Source organism: Hirsutella rhossiliensis (genome assembly GCF_020360975.1).
Source record: "Hirsutella rhossiliensis strain HR02 chromosome Unknown scaffold00022, whole genome shotgun sequence".
Lineage (NCBI taxonomy): Eukaryota > Fungi > Ascomycota > Sordariomycetes > Hypocreales > Ophiocordycipitaceae > Hirsutella > Hirsutella rhossiliensis.
Window position 1 is genome coordinate 739,231 of NW_025408688.1, and position 20,379 is coordinate 759,609.

At 52.8% G+C, this 20,379-nt stretch overlaps 2 protein-coding genes across 2 annotated transcripts; both read right to left on the reverse strand.

The window, feature by feature from the left end:
- Window positions 1-6,683: 6,683 nt before the first annotated feature.
- Window positions 6,684-10,904, reverse strand: HRG_11801 (endonuclease-reverse transcriptase domain-containing protein; the record flags this gene model as incomplete). Its single annotated transcript, XM_044870271.1, has 13 exons — window positions 6,684-6,731; window positions 6,989-7,057; window positions 7,126-7,170; window positions 7,252-7,620; window positions 7,712-7,753; window positions 7,813-8,073; window positions 8,157-8,339; window positions 8,415-8,474; window positions 8,697-8,717; window positions 8,769-9,552; window positions 9,629-9,652; window positions 9,705-9,728; window positions 9,874-10,904. 13 exons carry the CDS (start codon window positions 10,902-10,904, stop codon window positions 6,684-6,686), a joined length of 2,961 nt encoding a protein of 986 aa, XP_044714766.1.
- Window positions 10,905-17,974: 7,070 nt separating this feature from the next.
- HRG_11802 (uncharacterized protein) lies at window positions 17,975-19,901 on the reverse strand (the record flags this gene model as incomplete). Its single annotated transcript, XM_044870272.1, has 3 exons — window positions 17,975-18,136; window positions 18,292-19,331; window positions 19,628-19,901. 3 exons carry the CDS (start codon window positions 19,899-19,901, stop codon window positions 17,975-17,977), a joined length of 1,476 nt encoding a protein of 491 aa, XP_044714767.1.
- Window positions 19,902-20,379: the final 478 nt, after the last annotated feature.

The following is a 20,379-nucleotide window of genomic DNA, read 5'->3' on the forward strand; positions in this document are numbered from 1 at the left end:
GGACACATCACGAGTCGAAGAAGCGAACAGGTGCCAGACGCAGATCGGCAACATCCGAAAGGCCATAGAGAGCGACATGAGAAAGAGTCAGAGGCAGGAGACTTGGAAATGCGCAGCGGTCGTGACAGACGCTCGAAACCCCGACCGGATCAAAATTTTATGCAGAGACCAAACCGAGTTGAAGCAGGTCAAGGAAGCAGCGCAGAAGACGGTAACTTCGGGAGCCAGGGTACTGAGAGATCAGCTTTACCCTGTCAAAGTCGACAACACCAAGCGTACCGCAGTGCTGGACGCCGAAGGCAACGTTCTGCCGGGCGCAGCTGAGGCGCTCGGAGCCGAGAATTACGTCACGATTGCCAAGATCACCTGGCTTAGCAACAGAGAAAGCCAAAGCGTACGGGTCAATGGTGATCTATGTCACTAAAGAGAGTGACGCGCAAAGACTTCTGGACGGCGTGTGGTTCGATGTTGCGGGAGAGTCCGCCTGCACCAATGTTTTTGAACGCCGCGTAGGACCGATTCAGTGCTTCAACTGTCAAGAGATGGGACACAAGGCGTTTTCATGCAAGAAGCCGCAAAGGTGTGGCAGATGCGCGCAGCAGCGCGAAAGCAGAACATCACCACAGAGAATGCAAGGAGACAGTGCCAAAGTGCGTGCCCTGCGGTGGACCACACGAATCGTACAGCCGGAACTGTCGGGCGCGGAACCCTGGGGATGAGACGCAGGCAGCGTCTGGCCCTTCGGGCTAAGCAGCGGAAGTGAGAATCCACTTAGGATCGATTATGGCACTAACCTTCAACAATACTAACACACAGGTATTCGACTTCGGATTTCGACAGACCGCGCTTCAGCTGCTGAAGGTAGGACGCTGAACACTTGGAGAAATTGGCCTTCAAGCAGGCCTGTCACGGAGCGAGTAGCGGCGAGGTTGGTGTAGCGTATGCTGACCCGTGGGGCTTAAGGTGTTACGCATTAATGTATTGAAATGTCAGTAGCTTTTACGTCTAGGCCCTATAGGAGAAATCCTCCGGGTGAAATACACATACATACATACATATGTATGTATCTCGAAGACATACCTTTAAGTGCAGAGTCACTAGGAGAGAGAGCAGGTCTTAAGTCAGCCTCCCCAACTTCAGGCACACCCCCCACTTTGGGCACCCTCTACCCCACCGACGCGTCGACTTTACATATTGTACTGTGACCGCGTTTCTTCGTGCAATTTTTGCGATAAAATCATAAAATAAATATCATTCCACTCGCCAATGCCTCGGCAATCTAAATATACCGAGTCTTCCATGCAATGTGCAGTGGATGCGGTCAGAAAGGGCATGCATGGCACAAACCCAGGCTAGTCGGATGTGGGGAATTCCAAGAGGGTCACTTGTCACAAGGGGTGCGGAGTCTACGTACGCTAGGAACGGTCACAACGCGGCACAAGTCACTTTACCGTGACGCGTAACAGACCCCTACGCGTTTTGTAAACAAAAGAGTTTTCCTAGCCTGCGCCGGTACCTACTTAAGGTCCCGGCTGCACCCCTCCTTAGATGGATGGGGCAGAGCTTTCAATATACACCACAAGACTCCTAATGTGCGCATCCACATAACTGTGACATCACTGCAACATCGTCTCAAGGGAGCTCTGCCAATGAGAGTGCCTTGAGGAACTTGAGGAACGAAGAGACGAAAGGATCCTTCTTCCGCCCAGGGTGGTTTTCCATACATGAAAGGCCTGCAATCGATAATCGGTATCGGCCCCACATTTATTGCAAGTATTGCAATACACCTTTCCATACTTGGTCCGTGCACGACGACAAAATGTCACTGACGACGCCTCCGACAAGATGGACAAATTCACACCATATAGTGAATTAAAAATACGAAGTAATTTATTGAGCTTAATGATAATGTCAAAAAAGAAGGGGTAGGCAAATCTTGCGTGTTTTATTCCAAAAAGAGGAGGGAAATCAGACGGGGAATTTACACGAAATCTCACACCACAGCCCCTTCTTCAGGGCTCCTAATAGTGCAAGTAGTGCGTGTGAACACCCCAAACGGCCCCTTCTGTGCGTGTGACGCCACTGGACCAAACTGCCAGTGCACTCGGCCAGGGCGCACTGAACTGGCAGTGCAAGCCCACATGGTCAAACCAAACTGGCAGTGCAGACCAGATGGCCAAACCAAACTGTCCGTCCGTTCGTCAGCGACAAACTGCACTGCACTGCGAACTGCAGTTTACACTATCAGTGCGATATATAAAATACAGGCTTGGCGCACACGATTGAAGTCAAGACGTTATTTCCGCCTTAGGCCGCCCATGTGCCCATGAATCCCTCATTGCTTCAAATGCATCACGTTCTACCAAGCCGATGCTGACTTTCGTCCTCGAGACCTGAATCTTAGGCTTCAGAGCTGACGCGTTCGATGGTGTCGTGGCTGCCGTCCATGTATCGACACTTGAAATGCACTCGTAAGAAGCTGGTCTCCATTTCGTTGGTTAGGAACTTACCTCTGTCGGAAGTATCAGTGCGCTATTATCCCAAGACCTGAGGCATTCCAGAAGATTGAGTGTTTCGACGTTGATAGAACCTCGCTGATCGGTCACTGATAACTTAGCCTTAGAGAAGAGTCGCTCCGTTTCCGCCGACATCGGCGCGATTGACAGAATGTCTATAGCCATCAAGGATAGGCCGGAAATCGTCGCCGCTGCGCTGGATCCAGCCACCATTTGAGCGGATCCGATACCATGATTACAGGTTCGCGACAGTACACATCATACTCGTCATCATCCATGCTGAAAATCGTAGCCTTCTGCTCTTTCATCCATATTTTGTATCCGTTTGGCCGTTTTGCATCTGGTCTTTGTTCAGGAATTGGTCTGGTAATGCAGCACTGCGAGGCCGGTTTGTATTCATCTCTCCACAACTGCCCAACGCGAGCCTTCGCTCTTTCAATCCACTCTTGCCTGTCTTCCCAGGTCTTTTCCATGTATGTCCACTTGAGAGAAGGATTCAAGACTGTCGCGGCCGAATAGACAGGTGAATCTTCTGTGAGCTCGTAGTAGTCGGCTAATTTTGCCCATGCTGTCTCCATCATCGTGGCTAGGTGAGGTATATCGGTCGTATTTCTGGCTGCTTCGATATGGTGCAAAAGGTAGTCCATGGTAGGTAGGACATCGGAAATGGACTTTTTCCAGCTTTCGTTGGCAATAGTAGCGTCGTGAAAGGGCTCGAGGAATTTATGGATCTCGGCCAAAACAATCCAATCGCACGGGTGCAAGGCATCTTCTTGCAGCGCAGGCTCCTCGGAGCAGAACACAGTAATGGCTTGACGAATTTTTGGTCTGAGAACCCATTCGACCATGTTGTACCACGAGTTCCAACGGGTGTCGTTATCCCGCCGAAGCCGCAGACCATCACTGAGACCTGTGAACTTTTGGAGCCGTTGAGGAGTCCATGTGATGAAGACAACGATGTTATGTACTTTCCCTATCGCCCCTCGTGTCCGCCACTGTTCGATCTCATCTTCGGATGGGCCGTGATAGGACTCGATCGTGCGCGGACGCTTACCTATGAGGAATTCCATCACCGCCAGATTGATGATGTGGCCGAAACAGCGAAGTCGATGCTGGAGGGTCGTAGAAAACGTCGAACTCACGTTCCAGGTCGTCGCTGACTTTGTCGATCATTGTGTTCATATTGGATGCGTTATCCATCATGAAGTAACCAATCTTGGAGGCTATTCCATACTCTCGCACAAACTCCATGATGGCTTCCGCCATATTCTCACCACTGTGCTGTCCTTGAAGTTCTTTGATCCTGACCACCAAGGACAGCAGACCATGATCCTCGGTGACGAACTGAACCGTGAATCCTATCACGCCCAAATGATTCGGCGATGTCCAGTTGTCTGGAACAATGTGTATCGACGAGAGCATTTTGTAGTGCACGTCTGACAAACTCCCGTTTGCCATCGTAGCCTCTTTGCAAATCGCTTCTAATGGTATCCCCAGATGTCGGAAGAAGATCATTCGCAGCCGGACAAATGTACTGTATCAAGTCGCGAAAAGCTGGCTGCTCAACATGAGTGAATGGCAGACTGCAGGCTACAACGTAGAGACAGTAAAGCTCGCGAAACATGGGCTGGTCAAGGGCATTTTCAGCCACTGTCGCCTTGCGTTTCTTGGAAACCTGGGCCTCATCGGCCAAAAATGCGGTGATGTCACCAAGTCGAGTTTGCGTCACTTCTCGCCTGTTTTCTTGTCTTCCGGGAAGCATGATTCGGTGCTCCTTGCGCAAGTGGTTGACAATGGCGGATGAACCGCCAGAGTAATTGTACTTTTTGGCTCTTTTCTTATTCCAGCAGGGTTGACAGTGCCACCATTTCGTCCCGTTTGCGTCGGTCCAAGCTGCCGCATAATTTTTCCCTTCCTCTCTTCGGCAAAATTGCCAAACGGGCGAAATATGCTGGCGGCAACTGTTCAGTGGGGACAAAGTGGACGGTGTTGGCGATGATGAGGCGGCAGTGTCACTTGCGCAGTCGGCCGCATCCGCCTGAGTGAAGTTGTCCATGATGTCGCGAACTTGGAGGCGATCAGATACTGAAGAAACGTCTTGGGCGTGTCGAAGTCGGCAATCTTGGTACGGGAACGACCGCAACTACGGAACAGGGAGTCATTGCCGTAGAAATTGGGACACTGCAAAGCGCGACGAGGCCCTGATAAAACCTGATAAAATAGTCTGGCGCGTCACGGCGCGATTCATACGCATGCAAGCGTGAATTCGGTTCAGTAAAGCGCTCAAGAGACTGCAGCTCTTTGTTCCGGCTCGCTATTGGTCAAGTTGGTCAGATTAAGGCCAAAATCGGGCGTCCCAGAATGAGCTTGACGTCCAATCACATCCCTCAAGGTTGGATGATTGGAAGCCGGTGGCTTGCTTCATCAAGACTAGTCGAGCGGTAAAGTTCAGTGATCGTGAAGCGGTCTGGCGATTGGAGAGCGCAATAAATATTGCACATCTGATCTGCTTTTACCCTGTCGCGTCTGTTTCGTGTTTGTCGGCGGGGGGCAAGGTGAACTGAGGAAAGGCTTCAACGTCAAGTTCTGCCTAGCAGAGAGTATGGGAAGTGTGACCAGATGCTACCCTACAGACATGAGATGAAAGCTACGCAGAGGCTCGTTCTGCCCTGGCAACACTTTGATATCTCGTAAGAGCTAGATGGTTTGTAAAATTGAGCAAGAACGCATCCCGCCGTTTAATCAGCGATTGACTCGTTGTAAGTAGGCCAGGAATTACGTTAATGGTCAAACGTCCAAGTTTAGCTCTATCACACAAGTCACACTCGTCACACTGATGGTGACACTGATAGTGCGCGACGCTCGCACTGAACTATGGGGCAGTTTGACGGGAGCCGCACTGAACCAGCAGTGTGGCGGGGGAAGCCTCACTGAACCAGCAGTGTGGAGGGGGAGGCCTCACTGGACCAGCAGTGCGTTGCCAAACGGTTACACTGCACTGGCGGGAGCCAATGCAATGCAATTTATTCCGCCCGGAGGGACCAACCCTAGAGGGCCGCGACACTCAGCTATTTACAGATCCTCCACTTTCGACTGCAACACCCAGAAGCCCCACATTTTGCTCCTATCCGTACATTTCAGCCTCCAATTTCGCCGTTGACAGGCCTGCTTGAAGGCCCATTTCTCCAAGTGTTCAGCATCCTATTCTCAGCAGCTGAAGCCCGGTCTGTCAATGAGAGGCTGTATGGTGCTAGTACTGTGCACTCTGGTTTGCCAGTACTGTCATCGTTGGTCCGTGTCTAGTCTCCCGGTTGCCATCGCGAATTTGATCGTAGCGCGTACTGCTGGTAGGTTCGGCTTCCATTTGTCGCCATCGGACATCGACTTCCTCCTAGGAAGAAAGACAGATTTCCATCTTGGTTCGATTGCATTTCATCATGCTTTCTCTTTCAGAGATCCATGCCTTACATCGAAAGAGGAAGTGCTCCACTGTCTCGATTGCTTGACCACAGCCACATAGGTCGCTTTCTGCCGCCTGTATTCCATGAAGGTAACTATTGAGTCTCGATTTGCCTGTGCGAAGTTGCGCAAGTACTCTCGCTTCTTTCCCACTAAGTGAGTCGTAGATCGTTCGCGTATGTCTGCCTGGTAACGCCGTGTCAATTCTTTTCGAGTATCTTCCCACTCTCGCAGGAATTTCCAGTCTTTGCTGTTGCAGTCCAGAGAGCACTAGTCTTGTTCTTGTCGAGCGGGCTTGAAATGGCGAGTTCTCCTGGATGCGCCCCTCGCGTGTCGCTTTCCGCGCTGCTGCCTTTGCTTTTGCCCCCAACGCAAACCCTTCAGCTCCTGCCGGGGCCCATATCATACGAATCGAAACACCCCGTTGCCGGAAGAGCCTGACATGCTTGTAAATTTCTTGGATGATGTATTGGCCCGACTGCTGGCGCGGTTGGCCAATCGCCTGCATGGCCGATCTGTTGCTTGTGACAAAGACTAGCTCTCTTTGCTCGAGTCGCGCTGGCATACATCGCAGAGCCGTGGCAATCGCCTCCAGCTCCGCGACATATGGGTTTTGATCTTCTCGCGGCCCCAGAGTGATGGAATAGCTCGCCAGTGCTTCTTGCTCGTTGTTGACTCTCGTATCTCGAACACAGCCTCCCATGCCGACTACGCCTCGCCTTTCGGATGAGCTCGTCGCGACGACAATGCCTTGCGCTTTCGCAACCAACTCAGCTGCCTGGTCATCATCGAGGTCACAGAGAACACGAATGCGGTCTTCCACGGGGCCACCGCGTATTCTCTGATGACTTCAAGCTTTGACCTGCTGACTCTCCATGCTCTTGAGCCATCGTTTGCAGTGGGGACGTGAATCTTCGGCACACTCTGATGCCCAGCCGGGCGAGAGGATGCGCCCTCGGGAGAGTACGAACGCTGATCCAAAACCTCGCCGCTGCTTGAGTGTGCCGATTTACCACCGGCCGAATGCTTGCCTCTGCTTCCGCGACTGCCGTCGACACGGTACGGAACGCTCCGGTCACCGCCTGCGCCCCTACCATCTGTGCTCGATTCAACCAGTAGCCCTCCTCACTCCGCATGCATGAGCCCAGACAGTGGAGGCATAATCCATAGCAGGCGCAACCGCAGCCGTGAACAACTGCCTGGCCACCCGGGGCGACAATCCACGCAGTCTTTTCAGCTGCATCGCGGTTTCCAGTCCCTTCGATGCCGCTCGTGCCATATGCTCCTTATATCGTAGTTTTGCATCCATGACCACTCCCAGCACCTTGGCGTTTTCCTGTGGCCAGATCGTTCTTCCTTTGATAACAAATGGACTTGAGCTAGAGCGCTCGGCCATTCGTGTAAAGTGAATGATGGTCGTCTTGTCGCCCTCGAACGTCGCCCCGCTCCGCTTTTCCCACTCTAGGGCACGGTCGATGATGGACTGGATTCCGTCCCGGTTCGACTCTGCAGTCGAGCCTGTGACCCAAGCCGAGTAATCGTCCACGAATGCGATTGATCCTCCGGAGGTGCTGATTTTGGTCTGCACTAGGTCTGCGTTGAAGAAAGAAAGAGAATCGGCGAAAGCGGCGATCCCTGGGAAGACCTGCTTGTGGGAGCTCTTGCTGTGCGGTACAGTGTCCATTGACCGTGATGCTGGCCGTCCGCTCAGAGCAGAATGCGTCTACCCACCTGACCAGCTCGCGGGCAAACCCCTCGCTGCGAGCCGTTGTAGAAGCCTATCCTTGAACACTCCGTTATAAGCACCCTTGACGTCGAAGTTCACAAGACTAAGCACCTTGCCCATTCGCCATGCTTTGTAGATTTTCTCTTGCAGGAGCACGAGAGCCTGCTCCGCGGAACGCCTCTTCCTGGCTCCAAAGTGGTTAGTTGGCAACAGCCCAAACGTTTCCACCGCAAAGGAAATCCGCTCGGCCATCACCGCCTCCAGGATCTTGCCCAGTGTCGACAGCAACGATATTGGTCGCCAGGCCCTCGCCGCAGTGTAATCATCTTTTCCCGGCTTCTTCAGTGGGATGATCTTTGCCATTCGCCATTGCTTCGGCAGGACTCCATGTTCCACTGATAGCCGGAACAGATGCACCACTCGCCCTCTGACCACCGGCCATAGCTGTCTCAGACCATGGCTGGCAGGCCGTCGTCTCCAGGCGCCTTCCAGGGTTTGGCTGTCATGACTTTCCTTTCAATCTCCTCCATGGTCAGTTCTGGCATGGGCACCGGCGCCCGTTGCGGTCCTTCATGTTCAGGCTCGATAGCGTCCGGTAGTGGCGGAAAAAAGGCACTGAGCAGCTCCTCCGCCTGTTCCTGCTTGTCTTTCGTCACCGTTCCATTTTCCCTCTTCAACTGTGGTACCTTGTTGTCCACACAGTCCATTCCCGCCTTGAGGTATTTAGCGGCCCTCCAAATGTTGCCGTCATCGGCCAGAAAGTCATCCCAATGCTGCCGTTTTTGTTTGCGAATGGCGTCATGGAATTCTTTCGCTGCTTCTTTCGCCCGCCTTTCCAGGTCCACCACTGGCTGTCCCACTCGCCTTCTTGACCTAGCTTGATTTCTCCAGAAGGTGTAGACCTGTCGCAGTCGGGTGAGGTCGGTCGTCCACCATCTCTTTGCATACGGGGATGGCTTCGCCCGTGGCGTCAGGTCATTGATCGCACTAAGCACTACTTCCATGAAGCGGTCGGTCTGGTCTTGTAAACTGCCGTCCCAAGATATTGGTCGCAGCTCCTGCTCGACCCTGTTCCTGATTGCTGTCCAGGGCGCGTTCCTAAGTAGAAGCCTCGGTGTGAGGTCTCTTTCTGGTAGGTCGATGTCAAAGGCTGTATGAATGGCCCGGTGGTCCGATCCATATTCCGCTGGGTGAATGGCGCATTTCACCATGTCGTCCGCCAGTTCCGTCGACACCAACATCAGATCAATCGTGCTTTCCTTATCTGGACCCTGCCAAGTCTTCGTGCCGCGGGGGAGCAGGCTGCAAAGGCCATGTTCGTTCATAAGGTCGATGATTGGTTGACCCTCACCTTGTCTCCTGGACGTGACACAATCGCCTCCCCAGAGTAGGTCGTGCCGATTGAAGTCCCCTGCCAACACCACATCGGTTCGCTTGCCAGTGCCGTTACGGAAACGGGTGATTAGACCGCCCAGTTCCGTCGTTGTGAGAATCAGGGCCTCCTCGTCCTTCCCTTGTACATACACCGACATCACCAAGACATCTCTATCTGGCAGATGCAGCACAGCCGCTGTCAGGTCTGACGACGGTATCGGGACCTGCTCCGAGTCGATGTCCTTCCGTATCCAAAGCATGCTCCTGACCGGCCATCCCGCCTCGTTGGTCTGCGTCGGAAGTATCCTTGACCAACTGCTATGGCCCATCGGGGCCGTCACGATCATCCCGTCCTTCTTGCGCGCGTAGGGCTCTGCAATCGCCAGCACCGCGCAGTCCTTCAATTCCTCGTCGTTCATAACACTGAGCTGTACCGTGTCTCGCTTGCGTACGTTAAGCTGGAAGATACCTAGCTTTCTATGCATGGCGTGGTGGGTTGCGCAATCGACAATTCTGGCTGAGCGACTCGTGCGGTCCTCCGCAGGGCACGCACTTTGGCTCCGCCGCAATGCACTCCCTATGGTGGTGCCCCGGCTTCGCGCATCTACCGCAGGTCTGCGGTTTCTTGCATGAGAAGGCCTTGTGACCGATTTCTTGGCAGTTGTAGCATTGCACTGGTCCTTTGCGCGGCTCGAAGACACTCGTGCACGCCGATTCCCAGCCAGGTCAAAGTATTGGCCATCCAGTAGTTTCTTCGCATCGCTCCCCTTTGTAACGTAAACAGCCATTGACCCATACGCTTTTCCTATCTCTTTATTGCTCAACCACGAAATCTTGGCAATGGTGACGTTGTTCTCCACGCCAAGTGCCTCGGCTGCACCCGTCAAGACGTAGCCTTCTGCGTCCAACACTGCCGTGCGATTGGCATTGTCGACCTTGACTGGGTAGAGTTGATCCCTCATGACCCGCGCTCCTATGACCGCCGTCTTCTGCGCAGCGTCTTTGACTCTCTGAAGTTCTGTTTCATTCCTGCACATGATCTTAACACGTTCTGCGTTCCGCGCGTCTTTCACGACTGCCGCGCATCGCCACCCTTCATGACCCTCCTTCGCCCTCATCTCGGCCTCGACGGCTTGCCGGATTTCTCCCACCTGCGCTCTGCCTCTGTTCTGATCTTCGACTCGTGATAGGTCGATTGTGCAATAGAGCGTGTCGCTGAACGACGATGGTGTCATGCGCGTTGATGGGCTGCTCAGGTTCGTTGATATATTCGACGGCGTTATTCGGGCAACGTCCGCATACGAGGCTTGAGGGCTGTTCCTCTCCGAGTTCGTTGCGGCATTGAACGCTTCAAGCTGCTCCCGAATCTGTCTCAGGTCCTTCTTCGTATTTTGGAGTTCCTCTCGCAACTCCTTGTTCTCGCGATCAGACTCTCTGCGTGATTCCTTGACTTGAGACTGGAGCTCTCGGATCAGGCTCTCCTGGGCACGGATGGTGTCGCTCTGTTCGTGTATCGCATCCTTCAATCTTCCCATTTCACCTCCCATTCTCCCCAACACCTCCAGCACCCTCTGGAGCATCGCCTTGCCGGTCTCGCCATTGCTGCGAGCCTTCTTCTCTTCGATTACGCGTTCAATTTCGGTTTCGGCTGGCGATATCCGCGTCGCTCGAGTCGCCGGTCTTTTTGACGTCTTCGATGTCGCGTTTTCGAGCGATCGAAGTGTGTCTTGGACCCTTCCGCTGGGCGTCACTCCACGCGTCGACCGCGTCGGCGATGCTGACGGGCTACCCAACCCCACCGCGACCTGGCCTGCGCTACCCCCCGCCATGGCGTATGGGCCGAACCCACCACCACGAACTAAAAGCCGGGATAAAAGTCTTTACAAAAAAGGAGACCTCAATTGAGATCTCAAAGTCGGCGGGAGCCAATAGAGGCGCGGACCCCCGCGCCTTTAAAGTCGGCGCGGACGTCCGCGCCTGTTATGTAAGCCTGGCAGGCCATTTGGGCCGCCGCCAACTGCGCTCGCAGTCGGCCTCACCGATACAGCATGCTTGCTGCATACATATAGCTTCAATTAATTGCAAAGGAGGATATCCCTTAGGGTTCGAACCCATAGCCTTCCCTATTTGGTAGATTGACGTGACGCAAAGGGCGCCGCTGTTGCGTGGCAAGGGAGGGTGCGGGAAGTTCACCGCCTTAAAATTGGCCAGCTACAGTGCTACACGCCGGTGCATGTCGGTGATCTCACGATCTGCCTCACATTTTCGCATCGCCGGCATCATCACCACTTATATATGTGAATAAAATGCCTGCTGTTCCTCTGAGTCTCTCTCGCAGTCAGCCCATATACCTGCAGTACCTCTTTCTCGTGAGAAAGGCTGCACCTGAATTTCCTCGGCCACCCGGGCATCTAATCGCTCTTCTTCTGCCTTATCCCAATCAAGGTATGCCATCATCTCTACCTTGGTCCATTGCCTCGAGCCGCAGCTCCTTGACATTTGCTTCCAGTCGAGGCACCAGTCATATTCAGTCTTGCTGTAGCGCAATGGCAAGCCCATTGCCTTTCGGTATGCCTGGTTGGTCTTGAGACTGCCGCGAGGCTGTGCTCTATACCAAGAGTCTCTTTCCTGACATACCTCTGATAGATGGCTCGTGGGTCATCATATAATAGATTCTCTGTAGTCTCTGTAGTCTCTGCAATTGCTGTAGAGACTGTAGAGACCGTAGTGACTGCAACTGTCATTTTCTCCATGACTGCTGCAGTCTGCGCAGTCTCTGGAACTGCTACCGTCTGTACAGTCTGTGCAGTCTGTGCAGTCCCTGCAATTGCTGCAGTCTCTGCAGTCTGTGCCGCCCGTGCCTCTGCCCGCTGCAGTATGTCGCTATAGCGTAAAGGACAATTGCGAGATGTCATGATGTGCCCTTGCTGGTGGCATTTGCTGCATGTAGGCGGCGCCTTTGGCCGTAGATCTGACTCTATGGCTTCAAATGCACTTGGCTCGCGCTGTGTGGATGACTGTGATATCCTTGATGCGGCGACAAGTTGGTCTAGTCGCCGACGAGGCTCTATGAGGACCTGACCAATCTCTTTGTTATCCCGTCGAAGGCGCCAATGTGTATGAAAATGTTGTAGCCGGAGGGCAGATCTTCCACTATGAGAGACTGTAATGCGTGCGCACAAGGGAGACCGCGAGACTTGGTGAAGCTGCCTGTGCAAGATGGGGTGTTTTTCTCGTTGAGGCGCTTGTGTTGCTTTGCAACCTGTCGCAAGGCTTCGTGTGATACCCAGCCACGTACCGTGCTATATACGGTTCCAGAGAGCTCAATTGGCATCCGTATATGCTGCCTGGCTTGGTTGGCTTGTAGCTCGGCCAGTTGGTTGAGGAGAGCTTGCTTGATTGCCCTCGTTGCCTCGAAGAGGTCTAATGTTGACTTCTTAAGGTGACTCTTCAATAATGCGTGGATGCCTTCCACCCGGGAAGTAGCCACATTGCCGAAGTGAGCATATTGATCGACCCAGGCCTTGACGAGCTTTTCCTTATACGGGTCCAACCAGGTTTCCGTATGTAGCTAACCTCCTTGACGTATCGTGGCACAAAGCGCTTCTCGAGCTCTTCAACTTGTTGATCAAATGTCTCCTCATCTTTCGAGCCCACGATTGAGTGCCAATACCCAAAGAACTCAGCCCACCTCTCATCACTATTAGAGTCCTCATCGTCACGGTCGAAAGCTGGTTTGCAATAGCTAAGCACCGCCTTATTCGCATGCCAGATGCAAAGCAGAGACTTGGACGCAGGAAAGCACCGGAAATTGCGTTTATGCAGGCGAGGCAGCGATCTGTCAGGATAACCGATGGCTGGCGAATGTCATATAACTCGTATATCGATTGGAGTTGGTCCAGTGCCCAGATATAGTCATTTTCGTCTTCACCACTGAGGAAGGCAAAGGCAATACAGAATGACCGCTGACAGGCATCAACGCCGATCATATCGAGCAGTGGCATCTTATATTTGTTCGTCTTGTATGTGCAGTCTAGCAGTAGTAATTCTGGGTATGCGTTGAGGTATCCTAGAGACGCTGGGTGTGCGAATAAGACTGCTGTGACTCGGCCATCATGATCAAGCTGTATGCGGCTCTGGAACCCCTCGTTGTCAAGCTCATTGGCAAGGGCATGCATTGTGCTCTGGCCAGCAAGGAGCTCTCGTCTGCGCTGTGCGATACAGTTATATATGTCTTGCTGTGTCGCTCCTTGGGCAGTCTGAGAGCTCTGGCGCATATATGTCCGGATATCCTTTGGTGCTATGCCAGCGCTTGAGAGGTTCCCAATAGCTGACTGGTCAGTTGAGGAGAGGCACGATGAGCTGGATGTGCTGTAATATGCAGACTGGGCTCATGGTTGTGGACCGACTTCTCCTCGCCTGGGCGATGCCTGACATACCAGTACGACTTATCAAGGCTCTCTTTCGCATTGATGGAAAACTGGCATCCAGTGATACGGGAGCTTGTAGACCGTTGCCGATCAGCTGGCTTCTGGTCCTTGCTTGTATGAGCCCCAAGTCTACCTCCACGATCGCAGGCAAATATGACTGTGCGTCTTCCGGACCGCGGGTCTCTCGTGGACTTGCCTGTGGTGAAGGCATAGCCTCTTGGAGCCGCCCACGCATTAATTGAGGCAAGAAGAGACTCTCGCGAGTCGAACTGGCCCTCAGGAGGAAGGCAATCGTCAGGGAATTCAGTAAGCCCCATATTGGAATTATCTTGAAGAGCTAGCTGTAGTGCACGACAGTGAGCAGCTCTTTATACACAAAGGAAAGGAAACTCCTGCTTTGTGGACGTGGTGCAGAACCCTTGTAACCGAGGCCGCCTGCGAGGTTTAATGCAGCCTGCGTTTGAGCTTTGGCCTCAATGGGGTCCAAGCACCACGCATGCAGGCGCTCGACCTTAATATGCGGATTATAGCATCGCTTCCGCGGACAACTACTCTGAGCGCAGATGGTATGCTATATGAGGCTGGCTCTCTGTGCGACAGTTTGCCACATGCAATAGAAAAGGAGAGTACAGGTCAGGGGGCGGCCCGACTATCTTCCGCCTGGGCTTACATAACAGGCGCGGACGTCCGCGCCGACTTTAAAGGCGCGGGGGTCCGCGCCTCTCATACGCGAACGATCTACGACTCACTTAACGTACCCCACTGCGTCATGCAACGCACTAGGTCATGCAACAATTTTCAACACCTGACGCGTCTTCTTCAAATTGACGCGATATGGATCACAACCCTCGTATTGCAGAGGCAATTATAGAACTGCAATCCCAAGATCGCCCTAAATATGCAGAGACCGCGAGGAGATACAATATCGACAAATCCACGCTGTGGCGCCGCTTCAAAGGCAAAACAGCCTCAAATCACGACGCGAACTCTTACTCGCGACAGAAACTCACCAGCGCGCAGGAGGAGATTCTTATTGGGCACGTCAATAAGCTGACCGACCGTGGTATCCCGCCTACCCTCAGATGTTGAAGAATATCGCCGAGGAAATCGCAGGGACAGAGCTTGGTGTCAACTGGGTGAGCCGCTTCCGCAAGCGACACCATGACCGTCTTTCGAGCTTGTATTTGCGCACCATAGATCATCAGCGGAAGGCTGCTGATAATTCAGGCATTTCCAAAACTTCTTCAATCTAGTAAGACTGCTTTTATCGTCATTTCAAGGGTATACTGCCGACAATACTCGGTCAAATGCCGTAAAGTCGCCATTTCTGACCGAATCCAACTAGCTCCGCGAAAAGATCGAAAAGTACAACATCAGTCCTCAAATGTTTATAATTTTGACGAGAAGGGATTCCAAATTGGTCTCTCTCGCTCCACCAAGCGAGTTGTCCCCCGAGAAGCCCTCAGGCGCGGAAAACTGGTCGGGGCAAGCCAAGACGGGAACCGGGAGTTCATCACGCTGATCGCTGCCATATGTGCAGATTATTCGTACCTGCCACCGGCCCTCATTTACAAAGGGGAGTCAAAAGACTTTCAAGATACTTGGCTTGAGGATTTTGACCATTCCAGCGAAGTAGCCTTCTTCGCCAGTACGGAAAACGGCTGGAGCTGTGATGCACTGGGTTTACACTGGCTTCAGCGCATATTTGACTGCCATACGAAGCAAAAGGCTGGTCGTGCCTACCGTCTCTTAATTTTAGACGGTCACAATAGTCACATTAACCTGAAATTCATTGACTATGCCGATCGGAATCGAATTCTCATTGCTGTGTTGCCATCGCACTCAACTCATCGGCTTCAACCACTCGATGTTGGCCTGTTTTCCGCACTCTCCACCTATTATGCTCAAGGTTCCGACCAGCTGATGTCCATTGGATGGGGTTAATTCGCCTACCAAACGGAATTTTTGGCCACTCTTTCGTGATGCGTGGAACCAGGCATTTACGGCCAAAAATATCGAGGCTGGTTGGCGGGCCACAGGAATCCATCCACTCGACCCCGGCAAAGTATTGTCCAAGATTAGCCACAGCAGTGATGTGACACCCCCACAAACTGCATCTGAGGAAAGGGCGATGAAGACTCCAGGCTCTCTTCGGGCTATTCGGCGCATTACCCGCCGTCTCCGCAAGGAAGGGCTGATGGACTCCCGAGTCACAGCGCTCTCCCGAGCATCAGAGAAACTGGCGACACAATATGAGCTCGTACAACACGAAAATCGAGATCTACAGGAAGCGCTCAAACTTGCACATAAAGGAAACGCAGAAAGGCCTTGGGCCTTTTCAATCCGGAAGAAAGTGGTGGCCAGCCGGTCTTTTTCAGTCCAGCCAAGGTGGAACTGGCGCGGCGACGTCAGACGGACAAGGCACAGGCCGACGAGCAGCGCAAGCAAGCCATTGAAGATCGTCGACTCCAGGTAGCCATATCACGTGAAGAAAAGGCTCGAGAATCTGCCGAGAAGAAAAACAGCGGGCTGCAATGCGTCAGGCCTTGCGAGAGCAGCGTTCTCGAGAGAAGACAGAGCGTGCTGCGGAGCGCGAGGCAAAGCGAGCTGAGAAACGGGAGGCCGCAGCAAAATTAAAAGCAGAGGTCTGCACGCGAGGCTGAACGCCAGGCTATTCGGGAAGTCAAGTTTGAGGTAGCTGCTACGTCAAAGCCTGGTGTAAGAGGGCACAAAAGACATGGTAGCGGTGAGAAAAACGAGGGGCGTTGGAAGCGGGTTTGCGCGACGGGCATTCAACCACGCAACAACTCGGAGGAAGAAAGGGTAAAGATTGGTTCTGAAGCTTCAGTGGCTCGAGACCACAGTCCCGGAGCTTTAGGGGTAAAAGACATACCTCCCGTTCGACGGAAGCGCAGGGAAGTATGGAGGCCGGTTTCTCAGTCTCTCAGGTCTGGGCGGACCACAAGACCGCCTGCTCATATTTCCTAAGAAAACCATCATATAGATAGACTCTGTATGAAGTGTTTCACATATTGTAATGTTTAATAGTATTTTAAATGGTTGTGTCGGTTGCAGGATTAATTTTCGCTCTGGCTTGCCGGTCGGGCAATTTGTTGCATGACGTGGTGCGTTGCATGACTCAGTGAGGTACGTTAGTGGGAAAGAAGCGAGAGTACTTGCGCAACTTCGCACAGGCAAATCGAGACTCAATAGTTACCTTCATGGAATACAGGCGGCAGAAAGCGACCTATGTGGCTGTGGTCAAGCAATCGAGACAGTGGAGCACTTCCTCTTTCGATGTAAGGCATGGATCTCTGAAAGAAAAGCATGATGAAATGCAATCGAACCAAGATGGAAATCTGTCTTTCTTCCTAGGAGGAAGTCGATGTCCGATGGCGACAAATGGAAGCCGAACCTACCAGCAGTACGCGCTACGATCAAATTCGCGATGGCAACCGGGAGACTAGACACGGACCAACGATGACAGTACTGGCAAACCAGAGTGCACAGTACTAGCACCATACAGCCTCTCATTGACAGACCGGGCTTCAGCTGCTGAGAATAGGATGCTGAACACTTGGAGAAATGGGCCTTCAAGCAGGCCTGTCAACGGCGAAATTGGAGGCTGAAATGTACGGATAGGAGCAAAATGTGGGGCTTCTGGGTGTTGCAGTCGAAAGTGGAGGATCTGTAAATAGCTGAGTGTCGCGGCCCTCTAGGGTTGGTCCCTCCGGGCGGAATAAATTGCATTGCATTGCATTGGCTCCCCACATCCGTGGGGCTTAAGGTGTTACGCATTAATGTATTGAAATGTCAGTAGCTTTTACGTCTAGGCCCTATAGGAGAAATCCTCCGGGTGAAATACACATACATACATACATTGGCTCCCCACTGCGTCGGCGGCTGATAACTTACACTGGCGCCCGGGGCGCGCTTTCTGACTAAGCCTCAAAATCGTGCCCCTATCCCATTGAGTGTACGAAGGCTGCAAGCGTGTACCTTACAGGGATTACAGCCAATAAAAACTCACACATTAATAGTTACTTCCGTCTTTACACAAAGCTACCGCATGCATTACATCCCCAACGTGTCTGCCGCGCCTGCCGGCGGTTGAGGGCATTGCCAGTCAAGTCAGCCAGAGCCGCCCTCTGGCCCCTTTTTTGCTGGCTTTGAGACCGTGTTTGGCCCAGCTTGAATCCTTGGCAGGCCAAGCAGCGAGAGCATTTTCCCCTGTTGATATGTTGATGCTGTGATATTGGCACGAATTCGTTGCCGGCGTTATATCGTTGCCTCGAGCTGCCGCTTTTTCCGTATCTTGCGATAATCTCGTCAACAAGCTGCTGCCGCCACTGGCCCTGTGAGAGGTAGGGCTTCCACTGAGGCCGGCCACGAGACTGAAGAATGAAGGTGTTGATAAGAACTGAGCTCCGTCTCAGCATGCGGCACAAGATCCTGGCGCTCATCGTCCGCTACGGCGTGCCCGCGATCTGGTAAATGTCGATAAAGACCCGAAAGAACGGTTGCCTTGATTTGTTCGGGGATTCCCTGCGGGAGATAATCTCGGTTGCCTTGCCGGTGCCACAGGCCGTGCACTGAACGGTGGTTGGGCCCTTGATCCGGATGCCCTTTGTCTGTAAGACAAGTTGTTCAAGTGCTTGTGGCCCAGCGTGGCAGGATCGGTGATGCCAGGTTTCGGACGAATCAATCGTGGTGGAGGCGGAACCCTTGAAATCGCCATTCTCTGCCGTCTTGGCCTAGTGTTGTCTGTCTGAAAGGAAGAAAATACGCCTTGGAAGGCGTTGAACACGGAGATCAGTGATTGTGGAAGCTTGAAGTAAGAGCGGGAAACTGGCTTGTATTCGACTACGTCGAGATCGTACTGGTCTGTAAGCCGACAAAGGATATCATTGTCGTCATAGGTTCCCATTCGAAGCGTGTTGTCGACCCCACAGTGCCATAGACCCTTCCTTGCAAGCTTCTTCGCGCTGACAATGTTCGTGTGGAATCGTGGCACATGCGCAACGTCGAGAAGAACAAGGGCGCGTGTGTTTCTTCCGTTTTCGCCATCCAGAACATTTTCCACCCTTCGAGTGCCCCGTGCTTCGACCTTCAAGGAACCTTCTCCGATCATAACGTAGTCGGTTTCCTCAGCTTCGCGGATGTCGGTCAGCAGACTCTTGTCATTGACGATATGGGTAGTTGCTCCACCGTCATAGATCGTCGAATTGTAAAGAGGATGCTTCTCGCGTAGAGCTGAAAAGACCGAGTCGGTGGTTCCACTTGTGAGGCCTTTTGCATCGATTGTCAGTCCGGCAAAGTCGCCATGTTTGCGTGGGTTTCCTTTATCTCCTGCTTGATCTGTCTTGGCAGTGGCTGCCGAGGCCTTGACCGTGTCTACAAGACTCTTCCACTTGGCTTGCTTGAGAGCTTCCTTGCAGGTCTTGACGCGGCTGGACTTGACTTGTCGTCCATCCTTGGACTCGCCATTGATTGCAATTTGTACAGCAGCGCAGTCAAGGGACTTCCATCGGTGCTTAGACGACGGCACTCCGCATGGACAGTGGCTTTGAGCTGCATCAGAGGCGGCAAACACGCTGTCAGACAGCTTGCTGCTCATTCTGGTGCTTCGGACCTGCTCGTGGAACAGTTCGCCCAATGCGCGTAGTGTGACATCAATCTTGAGGCCGAACTTTTTGCTGTTCATGATGTGGACCTTCTGCTGGCTTGCCCATGTCGCATCAAAGGCAGAAGTCGCTGTGAGAAAGTCATTGAGGGCAGACTGTCCTTCAAGCTCGGCGATCTTGTGTCGTTCGCCTTCTAACTTGGCTTTATTCAAGCCACGAGCCAGTCCTCCGGCTTGACTCTCTTTGTCTGGGTGAGGACCTGACGGTATCTTAAGCGTGCTTCCTCTTTCTGTTCGTCTTCAGAGGGCGCAAGGCTTGATTTCAGGTCGCGGACAATAACGCGAAGGTCAGACTTGGAAGTCGTGTTGCCAAGATAGGTTTTATCGACAGTTGATCGGACCCAAACAGCGAGTTCAGCATAGGCGCGCTGCCGGTTGGCGAAGGTCGCTAGCTTGACTTTATATTCGGACTGAAGACGTGTGAGTCGGGTCCACTGACCATCGTTGAGGTCAGTGGCCGGGTCTGGTCTTGGTCCGGCAGATGCAGCGTTCTGCTGGTATGCGCGTGCCCAAGCGTTAAAGGCAGACTTGTTGAGTGACTCAAGCATTTCCTCGGAAGTCATAGGCTCCTTTGGTTCCTCCAGGATCGGAGCATCCTTGTCGATATCGACAAAGCCAAAGACCTTGGAAGTCTCAGCCCTTGAGACGAAATCGTCGTACCAGGAAGCCCATTCGGACGGTCTGGAGAGCGTAACCTCAGACTTGGCTGTCATCTTCGGAAAGCCTTTGGTGTTGGGAAATGGGCAGCAAGGAGGGATAGAACGATTGGCGTAAGCAAGCAGACAAAAGCGGCAGGGTTTGTATCCCCTGAGTGATGTGTGCGTGTGGCGATAGGCACCGTGCGAGCGATCTTGCACGATGGTCGGAATCAGCTATGATGAGCGCCTAAGTGCTACCGGGCTCATAACTGTCAGACATTTGGCTCCACACGGGTCAGAGATGGCATCAGGCAATTGATGAGAATTATCTAAAGAACAAGAAGTGAACGAACGAACGCACGGAGCTGTGCAGCTCTTTATACGCAAATGAAAGGTCCGTCGCGTGATTACGCAGTAGTGGTTGCCTAGCAGGCAACAGTGGCGTTGCGAGTAACATCGTCACTTCATGAATAATCATCCTAGACAGGCTTGATATGCGACATCCTACCTACCTACCTACCGACATTCTGTCTCAACATCAATCTGGAACATC